This window comes from Mustela erminea, chromosome 1, assembly GCF_009829155.1.
Source record: "Mustela erminea isolate mMusErm1 chromosome 1, mMusErm1.Pri, whole genome shotgun sequence".
Taxonomy (NCBI): domain Eukaryota; kingdom Metazoa; phylum Chordata; class Mammalia; order Carnivora; family Mustelidae; genus Mustela; species Mustela erminea.
In genome coordinates, this window is record NC_045614.1 from 137,165,985 (window position 1) to 137,192,940 (window position 26,956).

Genomic DNA, 26,956 nt, shown 5'->3' on the forward strand with positions numbered 1-26,956 from the left:
TAAGCCGCTGCCTTTGGCTCAGGTCATGATCTCAGGGTCCTGGGATCGAGTCCCGCATCGGGCTCTCTGCTCAGCAGGGAGCCTGCTTCCTTCTCTCTCTCTCTCTCTGCCTGCCTCTCAGTGTACTTGTAATTTCTGTCAAATAAATAAATAAAATCTTTAAAAAAAAAAAAAAAGGTATGGTCAGCAAAGAAATAAATTACCCTATATGATATGGTAAACACCAACATTGAAGACTGCAAGATATATCACTCAGTTACATCAAAATTTCAGATTTAAAAATGCTAGCCTATTGTAAAACATGAAAAATATTTAAAGATGTCACCTGTTCCTTTTCTAATTATCTTTATTTTTTGCAAATATCAAACAGGATTTTCTTTAATTAAGTAACCCATTCCTTCCTCTATTGATCACTGTAAACTTCATCATAAACCATTTCTTTCATTTACTATAAACGAGATAACCCAGAAGTAGCAATAAAACTAACTCTGCACTGATGCCTTAAAATACAAATTATGTAGTCCTCAAACTTACCCTATGAATGCTTGAAATAAAATGGTAATAATAACTTCCACTATCTTGATAGACTTCCAGCAAAAACCAGATTCATGTGTCTATTTATGCATATTGTATCAGCAGTAAATAAAAAGTACAAGTTGTAAAATATCACAGTGTAATTCCATTTTTATAAATAAACAAAAACTACATAATATATACGCATTTGTATGTCTGGGAAGAGAAAACGATATAGAAGGATGGGTACTAAATAATTAACATTGGGTTAGTGGCAGCTAAGAGAAGATACATTTTTTTTCTTTATCAGTTTTGACCCACTACAATGAACATGTATTACTTTATAACCTTTCAAAGTTTATAATAAAATTTTTAAAAGGGAGAGGATGTAGGTAAATGACAAAATTTTCTCACATTTCGTTGTGAGTGTATTAGAATTGAGATATTGTTTTTAGCAATCTGAAGTTATTTACCTAACTAGAAAAGTTAAGATTTTTTTCTTTATAATTACGATATACTTGTAGAAAGTCTTATGCTTCCATCCAAGTACTAACCAGGCCCGACCCTGCTTAGCTTCCGAGATCAGACGAGATCGGGCGCGTTCAGGGTGGTATGGCCGGGGCGCCTGGGTGGCTCAGTGGGTTAAGCCGCTGCCTTCGGCTCAGGTCATGATCTCAGGGTCCTGGGATCGAGTCCCGCATCGGGCTCTCTGCTCAGCAGGGAGCCTGCTTCCTTCTCTCTCTCTCTCTCTGCCTGCCTCTCAGTGTACTTGTAATTTCTCTCTGTCAAATAAATAAATAAAATCTTAAAAAAAAAAAAGAAAGTCTTATGCTTCTATAAATTTTCACAAACTATTTTTAACACCCTATGAATAAAAAGAAAATGAAGGAAGTGAAACAGAGAGGTTATATGCATTGCTGGAGGTCACACAGTAAAATCATATTCTCCTGCCTCCTTGTGCTATGCTATTCCTAAAATAAATAGGCTGTGTATGTTAAAGTTAAATACAGATGTTATGATTCTGTGGCAAATGGTAATGAGTATCGCCAAAGATACCACTGTAGCAAAGACATTCTCCATCTCAACTCCTAATGCTATGATGGGAAAAACAAAATAAGAACCTTGTTGCCTCTGCTGCTAGCTCTCTCTCTGCAGTTACAGATAACAGATCCTGAGAAAGTCATGAAATAACTACCATGTACCCGGTGGGATTTCCTGAAATGAAGCAGAACCTGTAGTGTACTAAACTATAGTACAACAAACAAACAAAACAAGAATACAATATTCAGTTATTCTGGTAGTTTCAGGAGAGCCTGAGTTATGGACTCCTGAGTAAAGGGAAGTCAGGGTAGGTGGTGATTTAATGCACTTGGAATATTTAGTTTTATTCTACAAAGCTTTAATAAGCACATGTGCATAAAACTCAGAAAATGAATTTTATCTAGATTAAATATAAATCTGAGACTATTAGTAATATCATGAAAACTGCAAGGCATCTTTGTCATCTATTTCCTTTTTTTTTTAAAAGCTAACTGGCCAACATTTTCTCCTTGGACCACCAAGTCTTAAAAATTCAACAACAGATCTTCCTTTGGAAGTGAGGAGATGGAGGGAGCACAGAAAAAGTGCCCAAGTTCATGCTGCTTGGATAAGTGGGTAATATTTACTAATCATTCCTTGAAGGAACAATTTTTAATAAACGTGTAACTGACCAAAACCTGTCAGAGAAATGGATCACTGACAATGGCACTGTTTCCAACTGGAATGTGAGCCAGCTCCCAGATTTAAGACCTGTAAACTGCCTAAGAAATCATGACAGTAATAGGACATTAACATTTAATCCATATTAAAGGTATTTTAATTTACACACATTCATAAGACATATTTCTTTGTTAAAAGGAAAGAGAGAAAGATTTATGAAATTGATCTTCCAAAAAGAAAAACTTCATGCTGTTTTATCTCATGATCATAGGCTGAGGAAAGTGTCGGTTTTAATATGCACATTTACCCTCAACCTCAAATATATATTGGCTTAGGTGAGAAAAATAAATTAAAATGCTGGAAGGAGAGGGATCTATTATGTTGAAGTCCTTATATGAGGCAATAAATATTTTTCATCAGTGTTTAATAAATATATAGACTATATGAGTAATGTCAGTGCATTTTGAGATAACTATATTCTCAAACTCATCTGGACAAATGTCAAAAACATTTTTTCAGAACACAGTGGGAAAATATTAAAATAAAACATATTTTAAAATGTAACATATGAAAGACAAGTGACTTTAGAATAGGGTTTATAACTTCTGTTTGCATTTTCTGGTTCATGCTGTATGTCAACTGAATCCTCAAAAGTATTACAATATTAAATTAACTATATTTATTCTTGTATTAAAGAATTATTAATCTGTGAACTAAAATACAGAAGTTTTATTTGCAAGTTCTATGCAAAATAGCCTAAAACAAAGAGGAAAGGGCTTTTATTAGAATGAGTAGTGTTACTGAAGAGCATGTACTAGCTAGCAATGGGACTGCCTAGATTTCTGGCAAGCAGCAACTATATTCTACAAACCACTGATGGGCTAAACAAGCTATTAATGACAGTTGCTTTAACACTTAAAATGGTCAGACTGTGTTACCTGACCACAAGGACAAGTAGGTCACCATTCTCAAATGTTATACAATATAAGAAACATAAATGAGACCTCTGTGGGGAGAAAAACCCACAGGTATGGCTCCAGAGTTCTTTTGCTATTCAACTATTAATAGAAAGCAAATCCCACTTAAAGTTGTAAACACTTGTAAGTAACCCTTTTTACTAAAAGATTTATCATCACTTATTTAATTTTCTACCTAAGACTGAACAAGGTATTAGTCCTAGTGTCCAGCTTTAGCCCTGATATATACAACTTAACATCTGGAATCAAATAAAGGAGAGAAATAATGAACAGTCCTTCTGTTACTCTTGCAGTTAGATGATGAATTTTTTGTCCTTATATAATCCTGTAGAGTGTCTGTCTGTCTGGGTTTATGAACACCCAACCAATCATTCATATGCTGCAAAATCATACTCAATGGGTACACGGGGGAAGCATCTTGATTCTTCATCCCATGCAGAAGACCTTGTGTTCTAAAAGACAGGACACGTCTTTTAAATCAATACCTTTCAATGTACCTTTCTTCCTTGTGGTTGCTGGACTGGCAGCATTAGCCTCACTTGGGAACTTACTAAATGAGGCATCTCAAGTCCCACCCTGGACCCAGAGAATCAGAACTTGAGTTTAAACAATATCCCCAGGTGACTCATAAGCATATTAAAGAGTGAAGCAGTGACCTAAATCACCCCATCTCACCCCCAATTATTTGGCTTTTCAGAAAAGTGTACAAGGGGAGCCTTAGAAACATCTTGCTGATCAGGATAATTCACTTCATTCTCTGCCAAAGGAAGCAAGGCACAGCATCCTTCTTTCAAGTAACAAACTCATGTTTGTTGTTTGAAAGAAACAACTCACAAGCTATTTGGGCCTAAAAAAGAGATAATTTTTCATATAGCTTAACCTAATATATTCTGATCTCAATCCCTCTTCCCCAAGAGGAAAGGACAGCATTAGTTTTATAGGTTCCTAATAAAACAAAGATAGCTATATTGTAATCAAATGGCAAGGCTGTAGCTCCTGTATGTTTTCATAATTATAAAGGTTAAAATGCACCAAACCCCACTTGACTGCATTAAAAACACTCTAAAAAGTAAACCTTTTAGTCCCCATTCAGTAGTTCAATAAGGGTTACTACTCACTATATTATCTAGAATTTTAAAACATAAAATGGTAGAAAAATATGGAGTCAGGTACCTCTGATATAACAAAGGGGAACTTACGAGTTAATTTTCTACACCTTTAGAGCACCATTAAAAAAAAAAAAAAGTCAGGAGCAATATCACCACCTAATAACTACCCAGGCTCCATTCCTTCAACCCTTCTGTGTGACTGGGGTCCTATCTGAAAGTCTTTAATTTGTATATGATTCTTCATGAGATTAAAAAGTGTTATTTAAGTTCATTATAAAATCTAAGCACAACATGATAAGCAGTAATACTCACTTATTTTCTCTAAGTCTTTAAATAGATATGGCCACTGAGCTCTTTGAGATGTTTTGGGTTTAATTCTGCTGACAATTCCTATAGGATTCATCAGGAGAACTACACAGGATTCAAGGTCTGCTCAACATTGATTTCCAACATTTTCCTTATGAGTTTGTCTTTGAGATAAAAATGTTCATAGACCCGTCCCCATCCCTGATGGTAGTCATAAGCTTAATACATAACTGGAAGCACAAACAAAAATTATCCCCAGAAAAATGAAGTTCAATGCTAAAATGCCAAAAGAGTGAGTGAAGATCTAGGCTTTGGTGTTATCACAAAACCAGCTAGAGGGAATGGGCTTAAAAGTGAGAAGGACCACTTTTAGGAAGTATTGCTCTGGGAGAAAATCGAAAATATATGACAGCAACAAGAAAGAAGAAAGAAAGGAGAAACAAATGGTTAAACAGAAATAAGACATGCCAACTCCTTCATCCCTGCGACACCCACCACTGTCCATTAAAGAAACCATTTTACTTTACTGCAAAAGCAGGTACCCTTGAACTAGGAACCATGTCTACAAAATGTCTAGAACTTATAAAAGAAGGAAGGAAGGAAAGGATGGAAAGAAATAAAATTACCTCCCCCATAAAGCTACTGTAAGAAGTAGTGAACAGAAAATGCAAATCAAAACATGTCAAGAGATGAAAATTCTCCCCTCAAAACCAAACCAAAGCATAAAAGTTTTTTGGACAAATAACAATTAAGAAAACCTAGAATCAGATATTCAAAAAATAGGAACAGATATAGAAGAAAAAGTATTTCAGAAATGAAGAATAAATTAGAACATGTCCAAGGAAGAATAAATTTGAATGAAAATTTAATAAGAAATACTACGTGAAACAGGTAAACTGCTTCTCAGTTGTTTGAAAACAAAATAAAGTAATAAAAAGAGTCAAAGACAGAGAATGAAATAGAAGATGAGCAAAGAAAGATTTTATATATAATTACATAGAAATACATATATAACTGGAGTCTCTGAAGAGAAAACAAAACAATGGAATGGAATGAAGATTTAATACTATAATCCAAAAACAATTATTTCCAGAAATGAGAAAACTTAAGTCTACATATGAAAAAGCCAGAAAAATTAGCCAGAAACATCTGACTTTGAGAATTATTCTAGTAAAAAAAGGACAATGAAAAAATGGCAATGCCTCAAGCAAAAAAAAAAAAAAAAAAACAAAACAAACCTACAAATTCTACATAAGGGTAAGAAAATAAGGCTAGTGCCACAAATACCAAGAGCAGAATAACATTTTCCAGAAAGCCAAGGGGAAAAAATTGTAAGCCAAGGATTTTATGTCCAGTCAAGCTGTCATTCAAATAGCAAAACTAGAAAAACAGCTTAGAACGTTCAGTATCTCAGGGAATCTTATACACAGCAGCCCAACCTGAGGAATATACTAGTGGGTGAGTTGCACACAAACAGGAGATGAGTGGGGAAATATCAGCAAACAATCTATATTAATTAATTATATATAATTAATTATATGTTAATTATATATTAATATAGTTAACTTAAATATATATTTACATTTATATATAATATATAATATAATAGATAATTTATATATATATATAGTTAATTTAAAAGGTGATTCTAAAAGAGGGTGACAGCATGGATAGAAGAATAGTATGCAAACATCATACATTCCAACAGAGTAGCAAGAATACAAAAAGAAGAAATGGGATGAAAAGGAGGAAAGCAAAGTACAACAGGAGCACCGGCTATCACAAGGGTTAACAGGTGGGAACTGAGGATGCCATATAAAAGGTTAAGTAAAAATGAAGGGGGAAAAAGCATTATGCATTATAAAAAATATAAATACAAAGGTAACCACTAGAACAAAAATGCAGGTCTCCCTAACGTTAATAATAATAATAATAATAACAGCTCTTCAGAGACAATCCTCCCATCGGTTCTATACATCTTATATCAACTAAAAGCCTTTCTTCAGAGCTATATTTTCAAATACAGCAAACAGTCTTGGAAGATAAAGAATTGCCCCCTGCACCAGAAGGCAGTTTTGTTACCAAATTAGGATACTTAGGATAATATCTTTCTCTTAGGTAAAGTGTGGGTCAGTTTCCTGTCAGCTCCTTAAAGAAGAGAGTCTCTCAACTATGATACAAACCCACTGGGTATGCAGCATCATCCCATGGAACTCAGAGATCACAGGAAACTATATAACTACGTAGTGGCCCCTTTGGTGCTGTTAGTAATACAGAGCTTTGTCTCTGGCCCAGAAATCTCATGTCTTCTGCCAGCATCTATTAAAGTAAGGCAGGCATACAAATAGGCTAAAATCCCAGGCCCTTAATAAAGAAGACACAAAGAGAGAAAGAAACCCAGTAAATATAAGAATACAGTAATTAGGGAGTGATTTCCAGGATAGAAAAGAGCAAAGTACAAAAAAGTATTTATAATATGCTATATTTTGTATGATAGAGAAAATAGGAATAATACAGTTGTATAAATATATTTAATATATTATATATTATAGTTATAATTTAAGTGTATATATACACTTAATTATACAAGAATATACACAGGAAGCATAAATCAGAAGTAAAGAAAATCGGCTACCTACAAAGGATAGAGGAGAACCCAAGCTAGAAAGGAAGTGAATGACACCTTTCTGAGAGATGTACTGTGTACAGTATTTTAGCTTTGTATAGTATTTTAACTTTTAGAAGCATGTTAACATAAAGATGTCCAAACATATAATTAAATCAACAAGAATGGGAACAAGGACACCTAAAACTGAATACAAACAGAAACAAATGCATGCAACCATATTTCAAATGAATTAGGTAACTACGCTCAAGGGGGGAAAAGAACTCTTGAATAAACCTGAAATAAATTTTAATAAGCTCCTGAAATAAATCTTGAACATTTTATTAAGTTTTATTTTTCAGAAGGTATGGCTGTAGTAGTTATGAAACTATTTTACATACATTATATAATTAAGCAAATGGGTAAATGTATTGGTGGTGTTAGGAGTCACAGTTCTGACTCTGAATGAAGGGAAATACAAATGTGAAATGGGGAACAAGGAAGAATTCTGTGGGTTTGGATTGAAATTGGAGGTGTTAGTATGACTCATAATCTCTTAAAAGCACCCAACTATCTAAGTTGCCGTCCTAAGTATCTACCTACCTACTTACCCATCCACCTATTTATCTACCTAATCTAGGACTGAAAAGTTCTAGAAGCAATGAAATCCCAGAGTCAGTGGGCATATCATATGTCCAGACCTTGATTCATAAATACCATTTTCCTCTAAAATGAAATGTCACAATTTCAAGAAGTAGCTGATTCCATGAGTAGGACAAGGAAGATTTCAAATGAGCCTGGAACATCTTGTGTGCCAGAAAATAAGGAAGTGCTTTTTTTTTTTTTTTTAAAGATTTTATCTATTTATTTGACAGAGATCACAAGTAGACAGAGATGCAGGCAGAGAGAGGGAAAAGCAGGCTCCCCCCTGAGCAGAGAGCCCGATGTGGGGCTCGATGCCAGGACCCTGAGATCATGACCTAAGCCAAAGGCAGAGGCTCTAACCCACTGAGCCACCCAGGCACCCCATATAAAAAAAAAAAAAAAAAAGATGGGGGTATGTAGAAACAAGCTAAAAGCCATTTTGAAAGGATACTCCCTGGACAAATCTCCCTGGACAAAATTAATTTGAGCTTCAAAATAAGTAAGAAAAGTAATGGATCCATGAGTCCTTGCGCACAATAAATAGATAAAACAAGAATTAAGGGTGGGCTCTTCCTTAAAATGGAATGCTGGCTACCAAATCTGGGAGGGAGTGGTAGAGTTGGAAAATCTCCATTTACAATCAGGCAAGAACCACCAATGAACAATGTAGTACCAACCTTCAAAGACCCTGTTTAGAACTTTCAACAGACATGGGCTTTAAGCATAGTACACAAGTTTGTGAGAAGAAAAATAAAATAGTACCAGGCAGTATAGTAAAAATTTAAGTTGGGCAGTTCCCAGGAAAAGGTAGCAAAATAGAAAAGTAATTATAGAACAAAGGCCGAATCACGAGTTTGAGTGAGACCTGCTTTTCCTTTCTAGGATTACAGATAACTACATACCAAGAAGAGGCCATGAACAGAATACAAAGGCAGTGCAACTATGCTATCTATGTGTCCTTGTGGCAAGTATAACATGCTGCCTATGTGATTTTTCTTAGCTTATTTATTTTTATTTTTCATTTTTGAAAGATTTTATTTTTAAGCTATTTCTACATCCGAAGTGGGGTTTGAACCTACAATCCCAAGATCAAGAGTCACACACATCCTCTAACAACTGAGTCAGCCAGAAGCCCTTTTCTTATTTAAATTTATACTTGCTTTTACTTTTTGTTAATTTTGCTTTTTGTTAATTCTCTATAATTCAAGTAAATTTGAAAAAGCAAAGACTGAGTATACATAAAAAAGGAATTAATTCCACACGTGTGGGATGTTCTTAATTTTACACCATATATTTTTAAAGATCAATCTATTAGATGCTATAATTCTAATTGTATTTAGCTACACAGCCAATGCAAAGAAGGGCTGCATGTGCTAGAAGGCAAAGGCTCTATGTATCTGCTCAGCTGGAAACTGGAGAGACACAAACCTAAGGCATGCACAGCTGCTAGACAGACAGGTTTCATTAATGCTCAAACAATAAATTCTTGAGCTCACTTCCCTCTAGGCAGTTGTGAAGACTATCACAAACTTTACTGGACAGTAGTGCACAAAGCAGTATGATATGTATACATGTATATATATATAGGATATTATGTTATATATTCATACATTCACATTACTGCTAATAGTTCACAGTTAGTGGGTCGATTTTACAATGTCAACTTATAGAGTATTTTGAACAACCTAGATAAAATACATTAAAATAATCCATTTCCCACTACCTGATATACTAATCCTAGCTCTCTCATCTCTAAAATGCATTATCTTTGAAATATATTTGATGTATATGACCCAGATAAAAATGGAATATAACTTAGGGTCAAGATTAGAAAAGAATAATTAACAATTACTCCTGACTGTAATAAGCAGCTATGCTTAATCAAAGGTTTTAACTGTTTTCAGTTGGAAGATTTTCTTCAAATAAAATCTTATTTTAAAATTTAAAAATTTATAAAATAACGAAAAGTGGAACTACTCCGATTAAAGTGGGCAGTGACAGTCTGGAGTGCCACCTGCTTTGGGGAGCCTTCCTGGCAGCCCAAGGCACTTAGAAAACCAGTGCTGAATAAGATTATAAGTAGAATATAAACATATTAAAGAGTCACTGAAAATGAGTTCATACTAGTAAATATTAAAAATATAAAATTTAAACTAAAATATTTAATTCATTACTATTTACTGAGAAATACGAAGCAAGTGAAAATGAACTCTTTTCAATAAGTAATAATTTCTATGATAAATATATTTTGGCACAATGGTAGCTATTCTTCCTTATTATAAGCCCCCAACTGATACTGGAATTTGATGTTTTAGATTAACATTTTTATTCTAATGTCCATATGTCCTAAATATATATGCCACTAAGAAGTGACAAACAGGGATTCAGGAAATAATTTCTAATAAGAATAACAATGCTATTTATTTACATCTAATCTAGATAAATATAAAGTTCAAATATTCTAACTAGGCTGTCATATATTGCTTTTAATAATTAATTTGTACTTTTTAGGCTCATTTTTTTTAAAGTCTGGGTTTCCTCAGTTTCCTTTAGCTATTGCAAGGAAAACCAAAAATCCCTTCTAACTCTAAAACTACTATAAGTCAAAGTGAAGATGCCTCTGCTACTGTTTGCTTTTGTGGGAGCAAAAGAAAGCACATTAATAGTTAACAAAGCTACAGTATGATATACGAATGAAGTCTTGCATTAAAAAAGTACTTAGATTGTATTTACAAAAGAATCTCTATCATTAATTATTCAACATTTGGATTTGACCAGAAACCAGAGCATGACTTTATAATGCTCTGTTTAAATGAACTACTTAATGTTGTAATGAACACTCAATGCAGGAAGCTAAATGAATTTTGGACCTGGTATAACAGAACACTTTTTCTAATTTTTTGATCAATGGATAGATTTTAATGTTAAGTAAGTCTGAATTTCATTTGTACTTTAAAAATGTTTACTTAAACCAAAAATTCTGCATCTCAATTATTTTATATTCTAAAACTGAATGTAGTTTAAACCAATGCATTATTCATAAAGCAAAGACATCAGGAAAAACAAAGCTGTGCCCTTCTTTCAAAGCCGTTAAATTGCTAAAACATACCATATTTATGCATGCAATATTTGATTGTGTTTTTCTTAAAACACAAGCTTGTTTTTGTCAGATCAAGATATGCCAAAAATTCTACACCAAACATTTTTGTTTATAATTAAAGCAATCATCAATCCAAGGATTGTCATCCATTTTATTTCATCTCTACATCAAAAAAAAAAAAAAAGTAATTTTAAAAAAATTTTAAATTCCCTTGAAATGGTAAGATAAATGAAAATGTAAGTGCCTTCACATAATAACAGTAAGCTGACCCTTTGGGAAATAGTTGACTTTCTCAATACAAGGTATTCAAAGCTCATTCAAAAGTGTTCATTTAGAATGCAGATATCAAAGATGATACAAATGTTCAAGAGAAAATTAGAACTTACCAGATGTTCTAATCCAGCTTTGATGTTTCCAGATTCCCTAAAATAGAAGAATAAAAGTTCTAAATAGTTGTTAAACAGTTGTCTGTTATAATTTACATTTACCTCAAATGCATTTTATAAATCCTTACGATTTTTTCTGCACTTAACGTTCACAATAACGCTTTTTTTTAGGACAAAGCAACTTCCACCAAAAGGAAACAGATAATTTATTTACATCTAATAATATTACCACTAAAATTGGGATTCCACTAATAGTGATTTCAGATTTTTCAAAGTCAGCTCATAGAACAAAAGGACGTCAAGAGTACTGTTATTTCACTATCATACAGTATTTATTTCACATTAGCTTTTTCATTAGAGTTTGTTTTCTCCAATATTTATTATAAAAATGTTTATACACATTCTATTTACCATCGAGATTCTACTACTGACATTTTACTCAAGTTGCTTTATCAAATATCCATCTACCAATGACTGCATTTTATATAAAAAATATACATATAAAGAACATGTTTGTGACTTAGATATTATCTAAGTAACTACATCTTAACAAATTTTTCTGTAACATTAATTTTACTAACTTAATGCATACTACAAATCAGAACCTAAGATTGCTGTAACATTACAAAACAAAATATCACCAATGAAGACACAAACATCAAATATGATATACTTTATTTAATTCTTGCTTTTCACTGTAAAAAAGACTGCTGATGTAACTAAAAATACAAATAACCGTGTCGATAGCAAAGATAATTTAAATATATATTTGGGAAAATGTGGCAAATACCTGAATTTTTTCCAAGTTTAGTTAATATTAATTTGGTAGTGACAAATGAACTTAGAACTTCCTCACTCAGACCAAGTAGTATTTTAATTCCATCATAAATACCAAGCCTTGTATTTTTAACATGAAAGTATACTTTTACCATGTTGCAGAGAATAATTATAATAATTATATAATTATAAAACACCCAACAACAGAATTGCATTCATGATGTTTAATCTTTCCCTCACACCTCTTTCTTTCTCTAAAAGGGCCCCAAGTTTACTTCTCTTCTATTTCCGTCTTCAGTTCTGGCTGCCAAAAATATACTTCCCTCTGTTTCCTTTGTCTTGCTATTCAATCTTTCCAAATCTCCCCATCATTTTCCCCTTCAGATGTGCTCCCTGAAAACTACATTCATGTCTTCCAACTTTTGCTCTCACTGCCCAGTCTGGCATACTGGGTATAAATTCCAGCATCTACTGATTAGCACTCATCTTCAGCCATTCCCTTCTCTACTTTCTGCTCCTGGCAATCTTAGCAATACTATATATTCAACACTTAAAAATTTAAGGATTTCTGAAACTCATTCTCTGGATGCAGTCCTAATGACAAATGACAGGAATAAATTATAACAAGGAATCAGAAAAGGTGAATAGGTACATAAATATTTTTAACTTTATTATTACAAATTCAATGCATTTACTGGAGCTAGAAGTCAAAAAAATCTTTACGTTGTCACAAGGACATTCTCATCTAGTCACCATGAAATTTAAAATTTAAACAAAAAAATAATGCATAGAGTGAAACGTCAGCCAGTGCAATGCATATCTGTGTGCACTACAATAAACTGAGTCTTCCTCCCATCACTGACTCCCTGTTCTCAAGCAAAGATATTAGCTCTTTGTTCGTCCTTCTAAAGATACTGTGTGTGTGTGTATATGTATGTGTCTTTCTCCTCCTCCATCTTTCTTTTCTTAAACCCAAACAGAAGCATACTACATTCACTGTTTTGTCCCTTCATTTGGCAATCTAACTCGGAGTTTGCACTATATAATACGAATATACTTCATCTCCCCCCAAGGCTATACTGTTATTTTCTTATTAGAAAATAACACCGCAGTATAAAAGAACAAAAATGCTCAGATTCAAAGTATAAGTCCATAATTTACAATCTGAGACCACTAGAATTAGACGCGCTTCATCAGAATATTTTGGATTTTGGAAAGGTACTAAGACAGTATGCTGTATGTCACGTAACTTCGGCAGCAAGGTTTGAGCACCATCTCATCATTATATACAATAATGATTCTGAAAGCAACATGAACATCCACACAAAATGGGATAAATGAAGACTATGAATAATTTCATTTCGGGGTTAGTTCTGCTATTGAGTTTGCCATCAACTTAGGGAAAATCCCCCCCTTTTTCAGCTATTTATATTTTGGAATCAAGAATAATAATCTGTTCTTTTAAAAAAAAGCTGGTTAGACTATTGCTTTGTTATATTTCCAAGTGATTCTTTAATTAAATGATATTTATGAAATAGGCATTTTGAATGGTACGCAGGAAAGAAAACTAGACATCATCCTTGACACAGGCCCTTTCTTCCACTACCAAATGTAAACAAATGTATTCAACCACAGGGTCTTGGTGACCCACCATCTGTAATAATCATTTAGAATTGGCCACTTCTATCTTCACAGCTACTACTTAACTTTAGGTCATCATCTTTTCTCTCCCAGGTTACTGCAAAACCTCTTAATGGGTCCCAATGGCTCCTGCCTTGCCCCATGTTAACTCATTCTCCATAATACAGCAAGGTCTTCTAAAACGTTAAGCCTGTTCATGTCATTTCCTTTTTAGAATACGTAGTATCCTTCTATATTCCAGTTTACTCATTCCCTATTATCTTGCCAAAGCTACATTGCCAAAAATGTGACAGCAATGGCCATAAGAAATTAACCTGGCTTCCCTCACCACTGAACCACTCGCTCTCTCTACCTGGAATGCTCCTTTTTTCCTGGCCTCCTCTAGTCTTTCCTCATCTAGCTTACAAACAAAATCAAATCAAAACAACAACAACAAAACATCCTTCAGGAGACAATCCATACAAAAAAGGAAACCGCCTCCCTTCCTCACAAATGAATGAATCAACTCTTCCCATGTGTTCTCATCACATAATTTATCATACTTTATTATAAATACCTAATTACTTTCCCAATGACACCACTAAAATGAAAACTCCTTGAGAACATGGATTGTATCTTTAAAATTTTTATATCCCCGCACCCAATACAGTGCCTGCATCAGAGTATGTATTCAACTAATAAGGGTCTGACATTTAAACATGAAGACAAGGTGGGATGGAGAATCAAGCAACCAGTTCAGGTCTCTGAGGGGCGCTCCCCAGCCCCACTCTCTCTCCAGACCACAAAAGAACAAGGCAACTCCAACAGCAAGTGGTTATTTGGGAGGGTAGTACTGGGGGTTTTGTGTACATGCGTGATGTGTGGTTATTTTGTTTTGCTTTGTTTGTTTTTCTAAAGGAATATGAGGACACAGTGGGAAACATGGTTGATTCAGGCCAGAGTCCAACACTAGAGGCTTTGCACTCTAGTTTTTGAATTATCTCAGAGAAGCACAAGCCAGATCCTAGACTTTTACCTCTCTCCATAGATTAAAGTTACTAGCCAAGGCAGCTCAGTGTTGCGAAGAAATATAAGAGAAGTCCACAGGAAAACTGTGAGACCTCTGAGGTGAATAAGCACAGGAATAAAAAACAACAAATGGAGCAACCTTATCGGGGAGGGGAGGAATATAGACTGAGCAAGAATATCCTATAAGCGTAATAAATCTTTAAAGATAAAAGATTTTTAGAAATTTAGTACCAAAAAAACCAGTAATGAAGAGGAATCAATATGAGATAGGGGGTATTAAAAATACAGTAGTTTGAAATAAAGAACTCAGAGGGTGAACTGAAAGCACAATAGCTACAGACTGAGAATAAATTGGTGAGCTGGAACCACTGGGTGGAACTCTCCCAGATGGCGTAGGAAAGGAATGAAAGACAGAACAAACAACAGATAAAGTTAAGAAGAGGAATAGATGTGTGAACATCTAATAATGGGAACCCTAGAAGGAAAGCAAAGACAAAACAGAAGAGAAAAAATATCTGATAAAATAATAACAAAAAATTCCCAGATACAGAATTACTCAAATCTTAGAAAGGGTACACAGAGCAGTGAACAGGATAGTTAAGTGAAAATCCACAACAAAGCATAATATAAGGATTATTAAGATTATAACAGATCAAGAGCAAAGGCTAAAGGTTTCCAGAAAGAACAAGCATATCCCTCCATAGAGGAAGAATAACACTGACATCAAACCTCTCAACACTAATGCTAGAGTATAAGATATATAGTATGAACTGCCAAGATAAAGTGTTAAAGGAAAAGGAAAATTTCCAGAAAAATTTCCAAAAAAGGGATAGTAAAAGGAATAACGAGGCAAACATGAACCAAAAGAGAACTGGGGTGGTTAAGTTTAATGACAAAATATATTTAAGTTACTCTTTCATCCAAAGAACATATATATATACATATACATTTTTGAGAGAGATATATATGAAAAAGGATATTCTACACCAGAAAAGATACAATAGATCAAGAAATTTTATGTATACCCAAAAGGTTTGCATTTTCCTAAAATGTAGTATGTATCACAGTTTGGGACACCAAAGTTTGAACAAGTTTTCCATGAAAATCAGTTTTCTTTAGTTTTACTTAAGAAGGCAGAAAGACAAGGAAGAGGGGCCATCTCAAAACAATACAAATAGGCACGCCTGGGTGGCTCAGTGGGTTAAAGCCTCTGCCTTCAGCTCAGGTCATGATCCCAGAATCCTGGGATCGAGCCCCACATTGGGCTCTCTGCTCAGCGGGGAGCCTGCTTCCCTTCCTCTCTCTGCCTGCCTCTCTGCCTACTTGTGATCTCTGTCTGTCAAATAAATAAATAAGATCTTTAGAACACACACACACACACACACACACAAATAAAACATCAGGAGTATATAATACTACACAAGACAGCATGATATACATACAACTTTGGATCTAGAAGCAGAATACCTAAACTCAAATTTAAGCTATACTACAAAATAGTTGCATGAGCTTGGTAATAATCTGACTTCTCTGAGCTAAAACTGTCTACCACTGATGTGACAAAAGAAGCAAGATTATGTATATGAAGGATTACTATAAACACAATAAATTGTAATATAGTATAGAAGTCTGTTATTATAATAGATATTTAAATATGAAAGTCTTAAAGTGGTTCCAAAAGCCTTAATGAATTTTTTTTAAGTAGAGAGGCAAGATCCAAGACATTGACAGAGGGATCTTGCAACAAATGGTATAAAGCCTGTCCTCTTTAGTGGTCTGTCTCTTGGGTTGTCCCTGTCATGACTTCATCAATATTTGTGCAACTCCTTTTGCCCTGTGCTGAAAGCAGACTTAATTCAATTATAGGTCTCAAAACTGATAAAATGGTCTTGAAGTGGAAAATGGGAAGAAATTATTGGCAAATGAATAAAGATTTGTATCGAACTAACACACAGGAGTACAGCAGGTCTTTTTTTAATCATTCCCTGTCTTAAATCTTCTGGGAACCATGAGTTTCCCTTCCCCTCATGCAGCACATCGATTTCTGAATTAGACTGCAATATTAAATAATTAATATACTTGCCATGATTGATGTTTTGCATTAGTTGAATATTAGGTTATCAATCAAAATCCACTTGGTTTAATGTAATAATATTGAAAAAGTGTCAGGGGCTGTTCATCCAATTTGTAGTTGAGGCAGCACAGATAGTAATGTTGGCATTACACGAGGCTCTAAAGCAGGAAATGCAGTGGCTCAACATGTATAAGGCAGACATTTTGAAACTAACTGGGACAAGGCTGAGGTTGTCCTAAATAAACCTTCTGGCACCTGTCAGTTTCAATGTTAGGTCTCTTTCCAGGAGAAAGATGCCATGCATCAATCATGACATGGCAGGCAAGAAAAATTTTAAAAAGGATACTAATTTAACTTTGTGGCAAACGTTTCATTATTTTGCCAAAGGAAGCATGTTCTAAATCCAAAACTGTGTTATGATAAGGCTTATATCCCCTTAGAAAATTTCCAAAAAAATACAGTAAGATTTCTTAGAACTAGTCTTACTAGGAACAGATTCTTTCTTTTTTTTGTTTTGTTTTGTTTTGTTTTTTCATATGGGAACAATATTACACCAAAGTGATCATCCAGGTTTTATAATGGTCTAAGGGAATCAGGTCACAGAGTCACAATTAACAACAGTATTTATTTTTAAAAAACTCTATTCCTTCTGATGAAGGCATTCTCCTTCATTCTCAATATTTTACATGTAAACCTACAAAATACAAACTTAATTTTTTTAAATGACTTGCTTCTCCCAATAAATGATTTTTTCCATTATTCCTTATTACATCTGAAATCTATTATGGATTTACTCATAAAAGTAACATTTAAAAAGTAAATAAATAAAGGACATTCAAAAGGAAAGTGGAGAGTAGAAAAATAATAAAAGAAATATAAACTAAAGACATTTCATAGAGCAGCCAAAATCCACTGGATATTTAGTTGTAAAATACTCAGACTATAATGAAAGTAACTAACTAAAGTAGCATTAAAGTATCATTTCACTGACCAAGTCTTTAGGAAATAAAATATTAAATACATTTATAATCAGTAATATATATGTATTATCCCATATAAATCTGAACACATATAATTATTATGGAAAACACAGTAACTCCTAAATAAAAAATTTTACAGATTTCTTTCTTGCCATGAACTAAGCATATTATTCACTTTTAAAAGATTAGTACGCTGCAGTTTCCTAGAGCTACAAGAAATTCTTATCAAAATTAATTTTTTATTGTCTCTCTCATAAAGCAAAAATTATGCTGACTTTGTTTTTTACATAATGGCAGAAAAGGTTTTTAAAAGCTTGAGTTTTAAATTTTAGAAGTATCTACACCTCTTATCTCAAATAATCACTGATAAATTTTTACATGTATATATTACATATCAAATGTTATTAATGAAAAATTTGATAATATATAAAACTCAGAAGAACATGGATTCAAATTCTAACTCTACTACTTACTAAATAACTTTGTCAAGTTATAGATATTCTCTAATTTTTCCATCCTGAAATTCAAAAAAAGGATTAAAAAGATCATCAGCATATATATAGAAGTCACTCAGTAAATACTGATTCAATATGACAGACTAATAATCGACCAAAAGACTGCATTCCACTTTCAAAATCAAGAAATGGGGTGCCTGGGTGGCTCAGTTGGTTAAGCAACTGCCTTTGGCTCGGGTCATGATCCTGGAGTCCTGGGATCAAGTCCCACATCGGGCTCCCTGCTCTGCAGGGAGTCTGCTTCTCCCGCTGACCTCTCTCTTCTCACTCTCTGTCTCAAATAAACACAATCTTAAAAAAAAAAAAAAAAATCAAGAAATATCTTTATAGATGTTAGCTTTTTAAATCACCTTAATATTGGTTTTAACTGTAGTACCTATTAGTGAAAGTCAGTCTACTTTTCAAATAACAGAAACATATAAAAGGCTTAGCCCAATGGCTGGCCATCCAGTAAAAACAGTATGTATATCCTGGCATAACCACATTCTAATATCCTGATATCTTTGAAAAGAACAGAATGTGTTTCAACATGTGTTGAAAAGTAAGCAAAAATAACTTCTCAATTATCTGATGCTTTTTACATTTTAATCCCAGTAAGAAACATACAGATGGGGCGGCTGGGTGGTTCAGTCATTTAAGTGTCCAGCTCTTGATTTCGGCTCAGGTCATGACTTCAGGATCCTGAGATCAAAACCCTGTGTGGGGCTCCAACTGGGCATGAAGCCTGCATAAGATTCTCTCTCTGTGTCCCTCTCCCCTCTCAAAACCAAACAAGCAAACAAAAGAAATATATAGAATATCAGCTCTAAGTTGCCAAAAGATCTTTCTGGAGTTCGCAATTTCAATTTACCAGGTCTTACAGACTATCTTGCAAATCACTGGCTCTAACAATATATTCTTATGTTACCGCAATTCAGAATGAGAGTTTTCAGATGTTTGTATTTTACAAGTAGATTTTTATCCAACTGATTATTATTTGCAATAAATTCTGCTTCAGAACTTACAAATCATTTGCACAAACGAATGTGGCATGGTTACTAAAATTTACATGTACTATTTTCTTTTTTTAAGAGTAGTTGGTTTATGGACTTAGAGTAGTTAGTGATGGACTTTAAAGAGGGCATGTGATTAATGAACACTGGGTATTATAAAGACTGATGAATCACAGACCTGTACCTCTGAAACCACTAATACATTATATTTTAATTAATTAAATTTAAACAAACAAACAAACAAACAATCAAACTACCTAACTTCAGGACTACAGGGAAAAGGCGAGTCTTTAGTTAGTTTTACAAATACTAGTGAGCATTCACTAACCATATTAAACAGCTAAGGACATATTATACACATGAGCTTAATGCAGAGAAAAGCTGAACACTTAAGTTGGTATGTATCAATTAATCCATTTATAGTCATTCAGATAAACAGGTTCTGAAGTTCACTGAAATGGTCGACAAAGGAAAGAAAATAGATTTCAATATTTTTGCAGTTGTGTTCTAAGTAACAGTTCCAGAAGAAGACTGAGTGAGAGATTTCATCATCAATAGATCTGATCTAAAAAACTGCTAAAGAAATGCTTTAGATACAAGGGAAATTATACTAGAAAGAGACCTCGAACATCAAGAATGAAAAACAAGAGAAATTTATTTACTGAGCACCCTTATACCTTTCTGCACAATAAATTCTGAGAAGATAACAGAACAAAAAGAGTAACATAACCAAACATAATCAACAAAAATACAAGTATTAAGATGTGGTATCTATGCCTTAGATATTTAAAACAGCATTGTCAAACCAAGACTATTACATGAAATAGTTAATGTCCACACCAGGCAGGGAAAATGCATGTGAACATGCTACCTATTTGCTATTTCCCACATGCAGGATTAACATCCATAATCAATGACAATCCTCTTTCCCACTGAGGCCAGACGCAGCTCAAGAATCTTTCTCAACACTGTGCTTGAAGGAGTTATATCCACTGGTTGTCTTGAGTTAGCAGGTGAGATGCAACCCATTCACCACCACCCTTTCAATACATGTTCCTGACCCAGCTCAAATTCCACGGTGCAATTCAGACTTCAGTCATCTCCAGCGGTCAAAAGACACTTACCCTTGATTTCAGATAGCATTTATATTTTAGTGAAGAACCAAGTTCACAGGTGGGGAATATATGTTTCACTCAGATTTCTATGTTTGGAGGAAAAAGCCTTTTTTTGGTAAAATATTTAAATTTATATAAGAAAATGTTAGAAAAAGATATGGGGAGTGTATATAAAACTTGCTTTGTTGCATGTGGCCAGGCAAGTCCAAAGCCTAACACTCTTAAAGTAAGAGCAGGGCCCTTCGTCTTCAACATCAGCTGTGCTGTATCTCATGTAAAGTATCTCATCTGCTGCTGCTTTGTGGAATGGAACCTCAGACAAGCCCAGCGGGGTGGGGGGAGCAGGCAGGCGGGAGGTCGGCCAGAAGACTCTATTAAAACGCACCCTCTTGCTGACCAAAAAAAAAAAAAAAATCAGCTCAAATTCAGAAAAAAGAGAAACTGCCATATGTATTAGAGTGGTTGGGAAAAGAGGCAACTTTAGTGGATCCTGGAGGACTGACTGCATTTGAATAGAGAATAGGCAGGAAGAGCGAGCTCAGAGGTACCCCATAACCTAGCAGAGGTCAAGTAAGATCAGTCGCCTGCCCAGAATAGTACATGAAAAGGTCATATCACTGTTAGTCTTTCATTTTATTTATTTTTAAAAGATGTTATTTATTTACTTTTGTGAGAGAGAGAGAGAATGAATGAGAGAACATGAATGGAGGGAGAGGCAGACGGAGAAGAAAACTCCCCACTGATCAGGGAGCCCAATGCGGGACTCAATCCCACGACCTTGGGATCCTGACCTGAGCCAGAGGCAGGTGCTAACTGACCAAGCCATCCAGGCGCCCTGCACTGTTAAGTCTTTAATTTTAAGTAGTTGTTATTTTGTTAAGTTTTCAGGGCCATCATGTACAATTGTGTGTATTGTTCATTATGGAGGAAAAGAGGGGAAAAAAAACCCTAATGGGCAGTGGCAGCTAAAAGCTCTATGCATCCAAGTAGTGCATCCTGATGTTGTCCTGCATCCACAGGAAGAACGGACATCTTTTCCTAACATGCACAAAGGTATCATATGGGCTAGCAGTAGCCCTGCAAAAAATAGGTGCTTATTGTAGAAAAATTCAAAATCACATCTGGTTCTAATGAAGAAGAAAATAAAGATCACCTAAATTTCCATCAGCCAACATAATATCTCAACATGTTTTATTTTTTTCTCCATTCTTATGCATATATAAAAATACTTACTTTTTCTTACAAAAATGGGATCATCATTGATTTCTGCTATGTGGCTTCAATTATTTCACTACTTAATTTATATTTTAAACAGCTTCTCAGGTGCTAATAAATATATTTATATGTAATATTTTTATTGTTTACCTACTATTCTGCTCATGGATGTGTAATACATTAACTTCTCCATTATTGTTGGACATTTGGTTTGTTTCAGATTTCTAATTCTAAATAAAACTGGGGTGTAAAAATACAACTGATCATTAGACTTAAAAATCACTTATGAATTTTATGTAATGTTAATTTCTCTTGGAGGAATGGGGTTAATTTTTTTTTTAGATTTTATTTATTTATTTGACAGAGAGAGAGATCACAATAGGCAGAGAGGCAGGCAGAAAGAGAGGGGGAAGCAGGCTCCCCGCCGAGCAGAGAGCCCTATGTGGGCCTCAAATTCCCAGGACCTTGAGATCATGACCTGAGCTAAAGGCAGAGGCTTAACCCAGTGAGCCACCCAGGCGCCCGGGGTTAAATAATTTTTAAAGGGGGAAATATATCAGTATATTTTACCTCTAATACTGAAATAACTTAAACTTATACATTTATTATATTTATATAAATAAAAACATGTATTTAAATAAAGTTTCATTCATAATTTTTAAATTTAAATACAATTAAAAATAAAATTCTGCTTCCAAGAAAGTCCATTGTCATAACACTGTATCCCAATAACTTCACAAAAGCAGTATCTACCTATACGAAATACAGAATCAATAACCCCAAATAAAAAGTAACAAATAGGGGCGCCTGGGTGGCTCAGTGGGTTAAAGCTTCTGCCTTCGGCTCAGGTCATGATCCCAGGGTCCTGGGATCGAGTCCCGCATCCGGCTTTCTGCTCAGCGGGGAGCCTGCTTCCTCCTGTCTCTCTCTGCCTGCCTCTGTCTGCTTGTGATCTCTCTCTGTCAAATAAATAAATAAAATCTTTAAAAAAAAAAAGTAACAAATAATATTTTCACTGAGAGAAAATGCAACATGAGTATATTTTTCCTGAGAAAGCAAATTTTCCATAACTCAGAAACTGATTATTCAATTCTTCAAGTATTAACATCTTCTGATGCTTTTTGGTTTCCCTGTGATGGTCTCCTATGTAACTACCCTGATACTCGAGTAGGAAACAAAAAACTAAGGTATGACTTTAAGCAGGTAAGTACCTAATAGTGCTAGGAAATAAAACTCCTAAAATTCATTCTTTGTTTAATGAATAAAAATAAACTACTCAGTCTAGAATTCAAGATTCTTGGTCAAATCAAACGATTTGCCATTTCCTAAAGACCTCTTTGCCCTTCCCAGTACTTAAATCTTTGATCACATTATTTGCCTAAGTAAATTGACGCTCTAATAGATTCTACCTCTGAGGAAATATGAAACAGTATGTGCCAATCACTGTGGAAGTGCTTTACATGAATTAGCTCATTTAAACCTTATACCTTAACTATAAAACAACTGAGATGAGATCATTGAGGCTGAGAGAAGTTAGGTAGATCACACAGTACACTCTCCCTACTAGTAAAAGGTAGATGAGAAACCAAGCAGCCAGAGTTCATTGCTCAAATTTTAATCAAGAGATAATTTATTACTGCCAATCTCTAAACAATGAAATAAGATTCTGTAGTATTCTCCTACTCCTTAACTGGCACGGTGATTGGAAACGAGGCTGCAAAGGGGTGAGGATTTAAGTAAAATGAACATCGACCCTTAATAATTGGCGAGTATTTGTCGGGTGCTACACCTTTTCATCTGTTTATAATTGCATTAAATTCACACGATATTCACAAAAAGAAAAATATTAGAGTGCACAGATCAGCAAGATAAAACAAAATGCCATTTTCCACTTAGCAAACACAGATTAAAATGAATGATACTGTTTCCAGTGTTGGCAATGGTGTGTGGAATCAGGTACCCTTATCTCCTGCTGATGAGAGCAAAAATAATACAAGTTTTCCAAAGGGCAATGGGAAAATGTTCAAATTCTCAGTAAGACACATAAAGCCTTTCAGTGACACATTCACAAGATATTAATGATTCTACTGTATGTATGTATGTACATATTCATTTGATGGAGAGAGATACAGTGAGAGGAGGAATACAAGCAGGGGGAGTTGGAGAGGGAGAAGGGGGAGCAGGAGGCTCCCTGCTTGGCAGGGGGCCTGATGTGGAGCTCCCTGGGGCACCCAAGATCATGACCTGAGCCGAAGGCAGACACTTAACGATTGAGCCACCCAGGCGCCCTCACTCTACTGTATTTAATACGAAACAATAACTGGGGAAAACTAAATGCCTAATAATGGCAAGCTATGAAATAAAATATGATTATATCCATACAACAGAAAACTTACATAGCAATTAAAATTATGATGTAGTTGTGTATATCCATGAAAATGTTCTTATGGCATATTTTTAAAAAAGAACATATTACAGAATTATATGTCAGAGTAGCTAAAAAATGTTTTATACATACATATGTATAGTGTCAGTATATAGGTGTATATATCTGTGTATAGCTGGAAAGTTATAAAACAAAATGTCAACTGTAGTCAACAATGGACTTTGAGTGACGTTTATGTTCATTCTAATTCTCTTACGTGTTTGGAAACACATTATAGCCAATCCAATTAAAAAAATAAGTATTTATTTTAAAAAATCCTTACAGCAACTCTGTGGTGTAATACATCATCCTCTTTTGTATATAAGGGCTCTACAACTTGGGGCAAGAAAGTAAATAGCCAAAATTGCTCTATCTGAATCCAAAGTTCATACTTTTTCTTTTACAATGGAACACTACCTGCTGTTTTAGATAAAATAAGATTAGATCTATACACGGCCCACACTCTTCCTGTTCTATACATGCTAGAAAAACGTTCTCATAAATTATCTGTGTACTTGCCACTTAACTTTCAGTGTTCTCTTTAAAGACTCAAGTCTACGATTTTGTTCATTTTTATACTATCTACAATGTTTAATACTAATAGAATCTTCTTTTTTTTTAAAAAAAATTTTATTTATTTATCTGACAGAGAGATCACAAGTAGGCAGAGAGTCAGGCAGAGAGAGAGAGAGAGAGAGAAGCAGGCTCCCCGCTGAGCAAAGAGCCCCATGCAGGGCTTGATCCCAGGACACTGAGATCATGACCCGAGCCGAAGGCAGAAGCTTAATCCACTGAGCCACCCAGGTGCCCCTTAATAGAATCTTCTTAAATTTGGTACTTGATTATGTAAGGTATAGATGAATTCAATTTAAAGTCAGAGAATGTGAAACTGGAATAGAGATAACGAAACATATTTATGCCCACAATACATGAGAGAAATGAAAATGGTGACCCTTTCAATAACTGATCCAAACTGGTCCAGGTTCTGCCACATTCCCTTCCTTCCCACTTTGTCTATATTAGTTTTGGTTCCTATCACTTCATATCAAAATTCTTCCAATACTCTTTTCCCTAACAATGTCTTCATACCCCAAGTTGATGTTTCTGTTTATAACATGCAGTATTTGCCTAATAATTTTCCATCATTATCCAAAATGTACCTCTTCTCAGACCAGTTCATTATTACCTCCATGATTTTGCTCATGCATTTGCCTACCTAAAACATTCTTCTCTTCCTCACTACACCTTCAAATTCTTTCATTTATTTATTTTTTTATTTTAAAGGGTTTTTTATTTTATATATACATATATATATATGTATTTAATATATATATATATATATTTAAAGATTTTATTTATCCATTGGACAGACAGTAGTAGTAGACACAAGTAGGCAGAGAGGCAGGCAGAGAGAGAGGAAGGGAAGCAGGCTCCCTTCTCTGCTAAGCAGAGAGCCCGATGTGGGGCTTGATCCCAGGACCTTGGGATCATGACCTGAGCCGAAGGCAGAGGCTTTAACACACTGAGCCACCCAGGTGCCACATACACCTTCAAATTCTAAATATTTATTGTGCAAGAACCAAATACCCATTTCTCCTATGTTCATAATAATTTCATACATCTCTAAACTTATAGTCACTCCTTGATATTCAATGGGTAAGTTCTGAAATAGCCTTAATGTATGTAAAGTGCTTAGCAGATCATACTTAGCATACACTACTAATTATTATCAATATCATTATTACTATGCTGATACTCCAAGAGCATTGCTCGATACATTCTAAGCAGAAAGAAACAAAGCCACTCTTGAGATACAATGCCGAGAAGTCAGCTGGCCGCACTCACCAGCTAAGTGAAAGGACTCCTGAACATGATGTTAAAGCATCATGCCAGAAGAAAATGACAAAATCTCATATGCAATGGGCCATATAAGTCCTATTTGAATAGAAAGAATATTACACCTGTGATTACCAACTGCACTGACCTTATAGAAAATTCTCCATAGTCCAGTACTTAATAGTCAATAATCATTTGATGTGGCTTCTATGTATGTGTCCATTGCCCAGGCTAATTATTTAAGTAAACCTTTTGTTACCACATGAAGCTTTTGATAACCTTTCTGATTTAATTGATTCTTGGTGTGGAACAGCAATCAAACCTTAACTTTCCCAAAACTACTCATTAGAGATAAAAGTCCTTTGGTCTTGGAATAGGATAGAACAATTTTGTTTACCTATCACTAATATTAGCTAATGTTCAGAGAATTAGAATTGGAAGGCTTCCTATCATTAGGAAAAGAAGAAAGTAAATAACACAACAAAAGATTACAAATGCTAAGTTAGCCTTCTAAACTGATGAAGCTATGGGGTGAAGGATTTGGAGGGAGGAGAGGGATAGAAGCTGTGGGTAGGAGAGTCCCAGAAATACTTCAGGAAGGTGGTTCTGGAGGTTCCTTCTAACAAGGCCACCCCACCACAAGGGCTCTGGAATCAGTTCCTCTGGCTTCCTCAAGGACCTTCAATCACTGTTCTTTTTCCCCTGCCCTGGACTGTTACTATGGTACAATCAGAACTTAAGGTGGTTAATTAAGACCAACAAGTCAAACTGAAAGTAACAATCAAATTTTTATTCATTTACTTGTAACAGTGCAAAGCAAGAAGGAGCATTTGCTTCCTAATGGTCCACTTTTCCCTCGAAGAAGAGCATGGGCAGGGATCAGGGAGATGCAGTGCAGAGAATTGGGAACAGGGGGCTGAAATGGAGGAAAGGGGGACTCATCTCACTGCTAAAGAGTCCCACCAAAAGACTCTTGCCTCTTTATAGACCAGTGGACTGTGGGGAGGGAAAAAAGAGGGAAGGAGTAGGAATGGAA

At 34.8% G+C, this 26,956-nt stretch overlaps 1 protein-coding gene across 1 annotated transcript in view; it reads right to left on the reverse strand.

The window, feature by feature from the left end:
• Window positions 1–26,956, reverse strand: part of RSRC1 (arginine and serine rich coiled-coil 1) — a 414,049-nt gene that overhangs the window by 199,033 nt on the left and 188,060 nt on the right. The window contains exon 5 of the mRNA XM_032343364.1: window positions 11,343–11,379. Within this exon, the coding sequence (XP_032199255.1) occupies window positions 11,343–11,379 (37 nt within the window). The remainder of the gene's footprint in view (window positions 1–11,342; window positions 11,380–26,956) is intronic.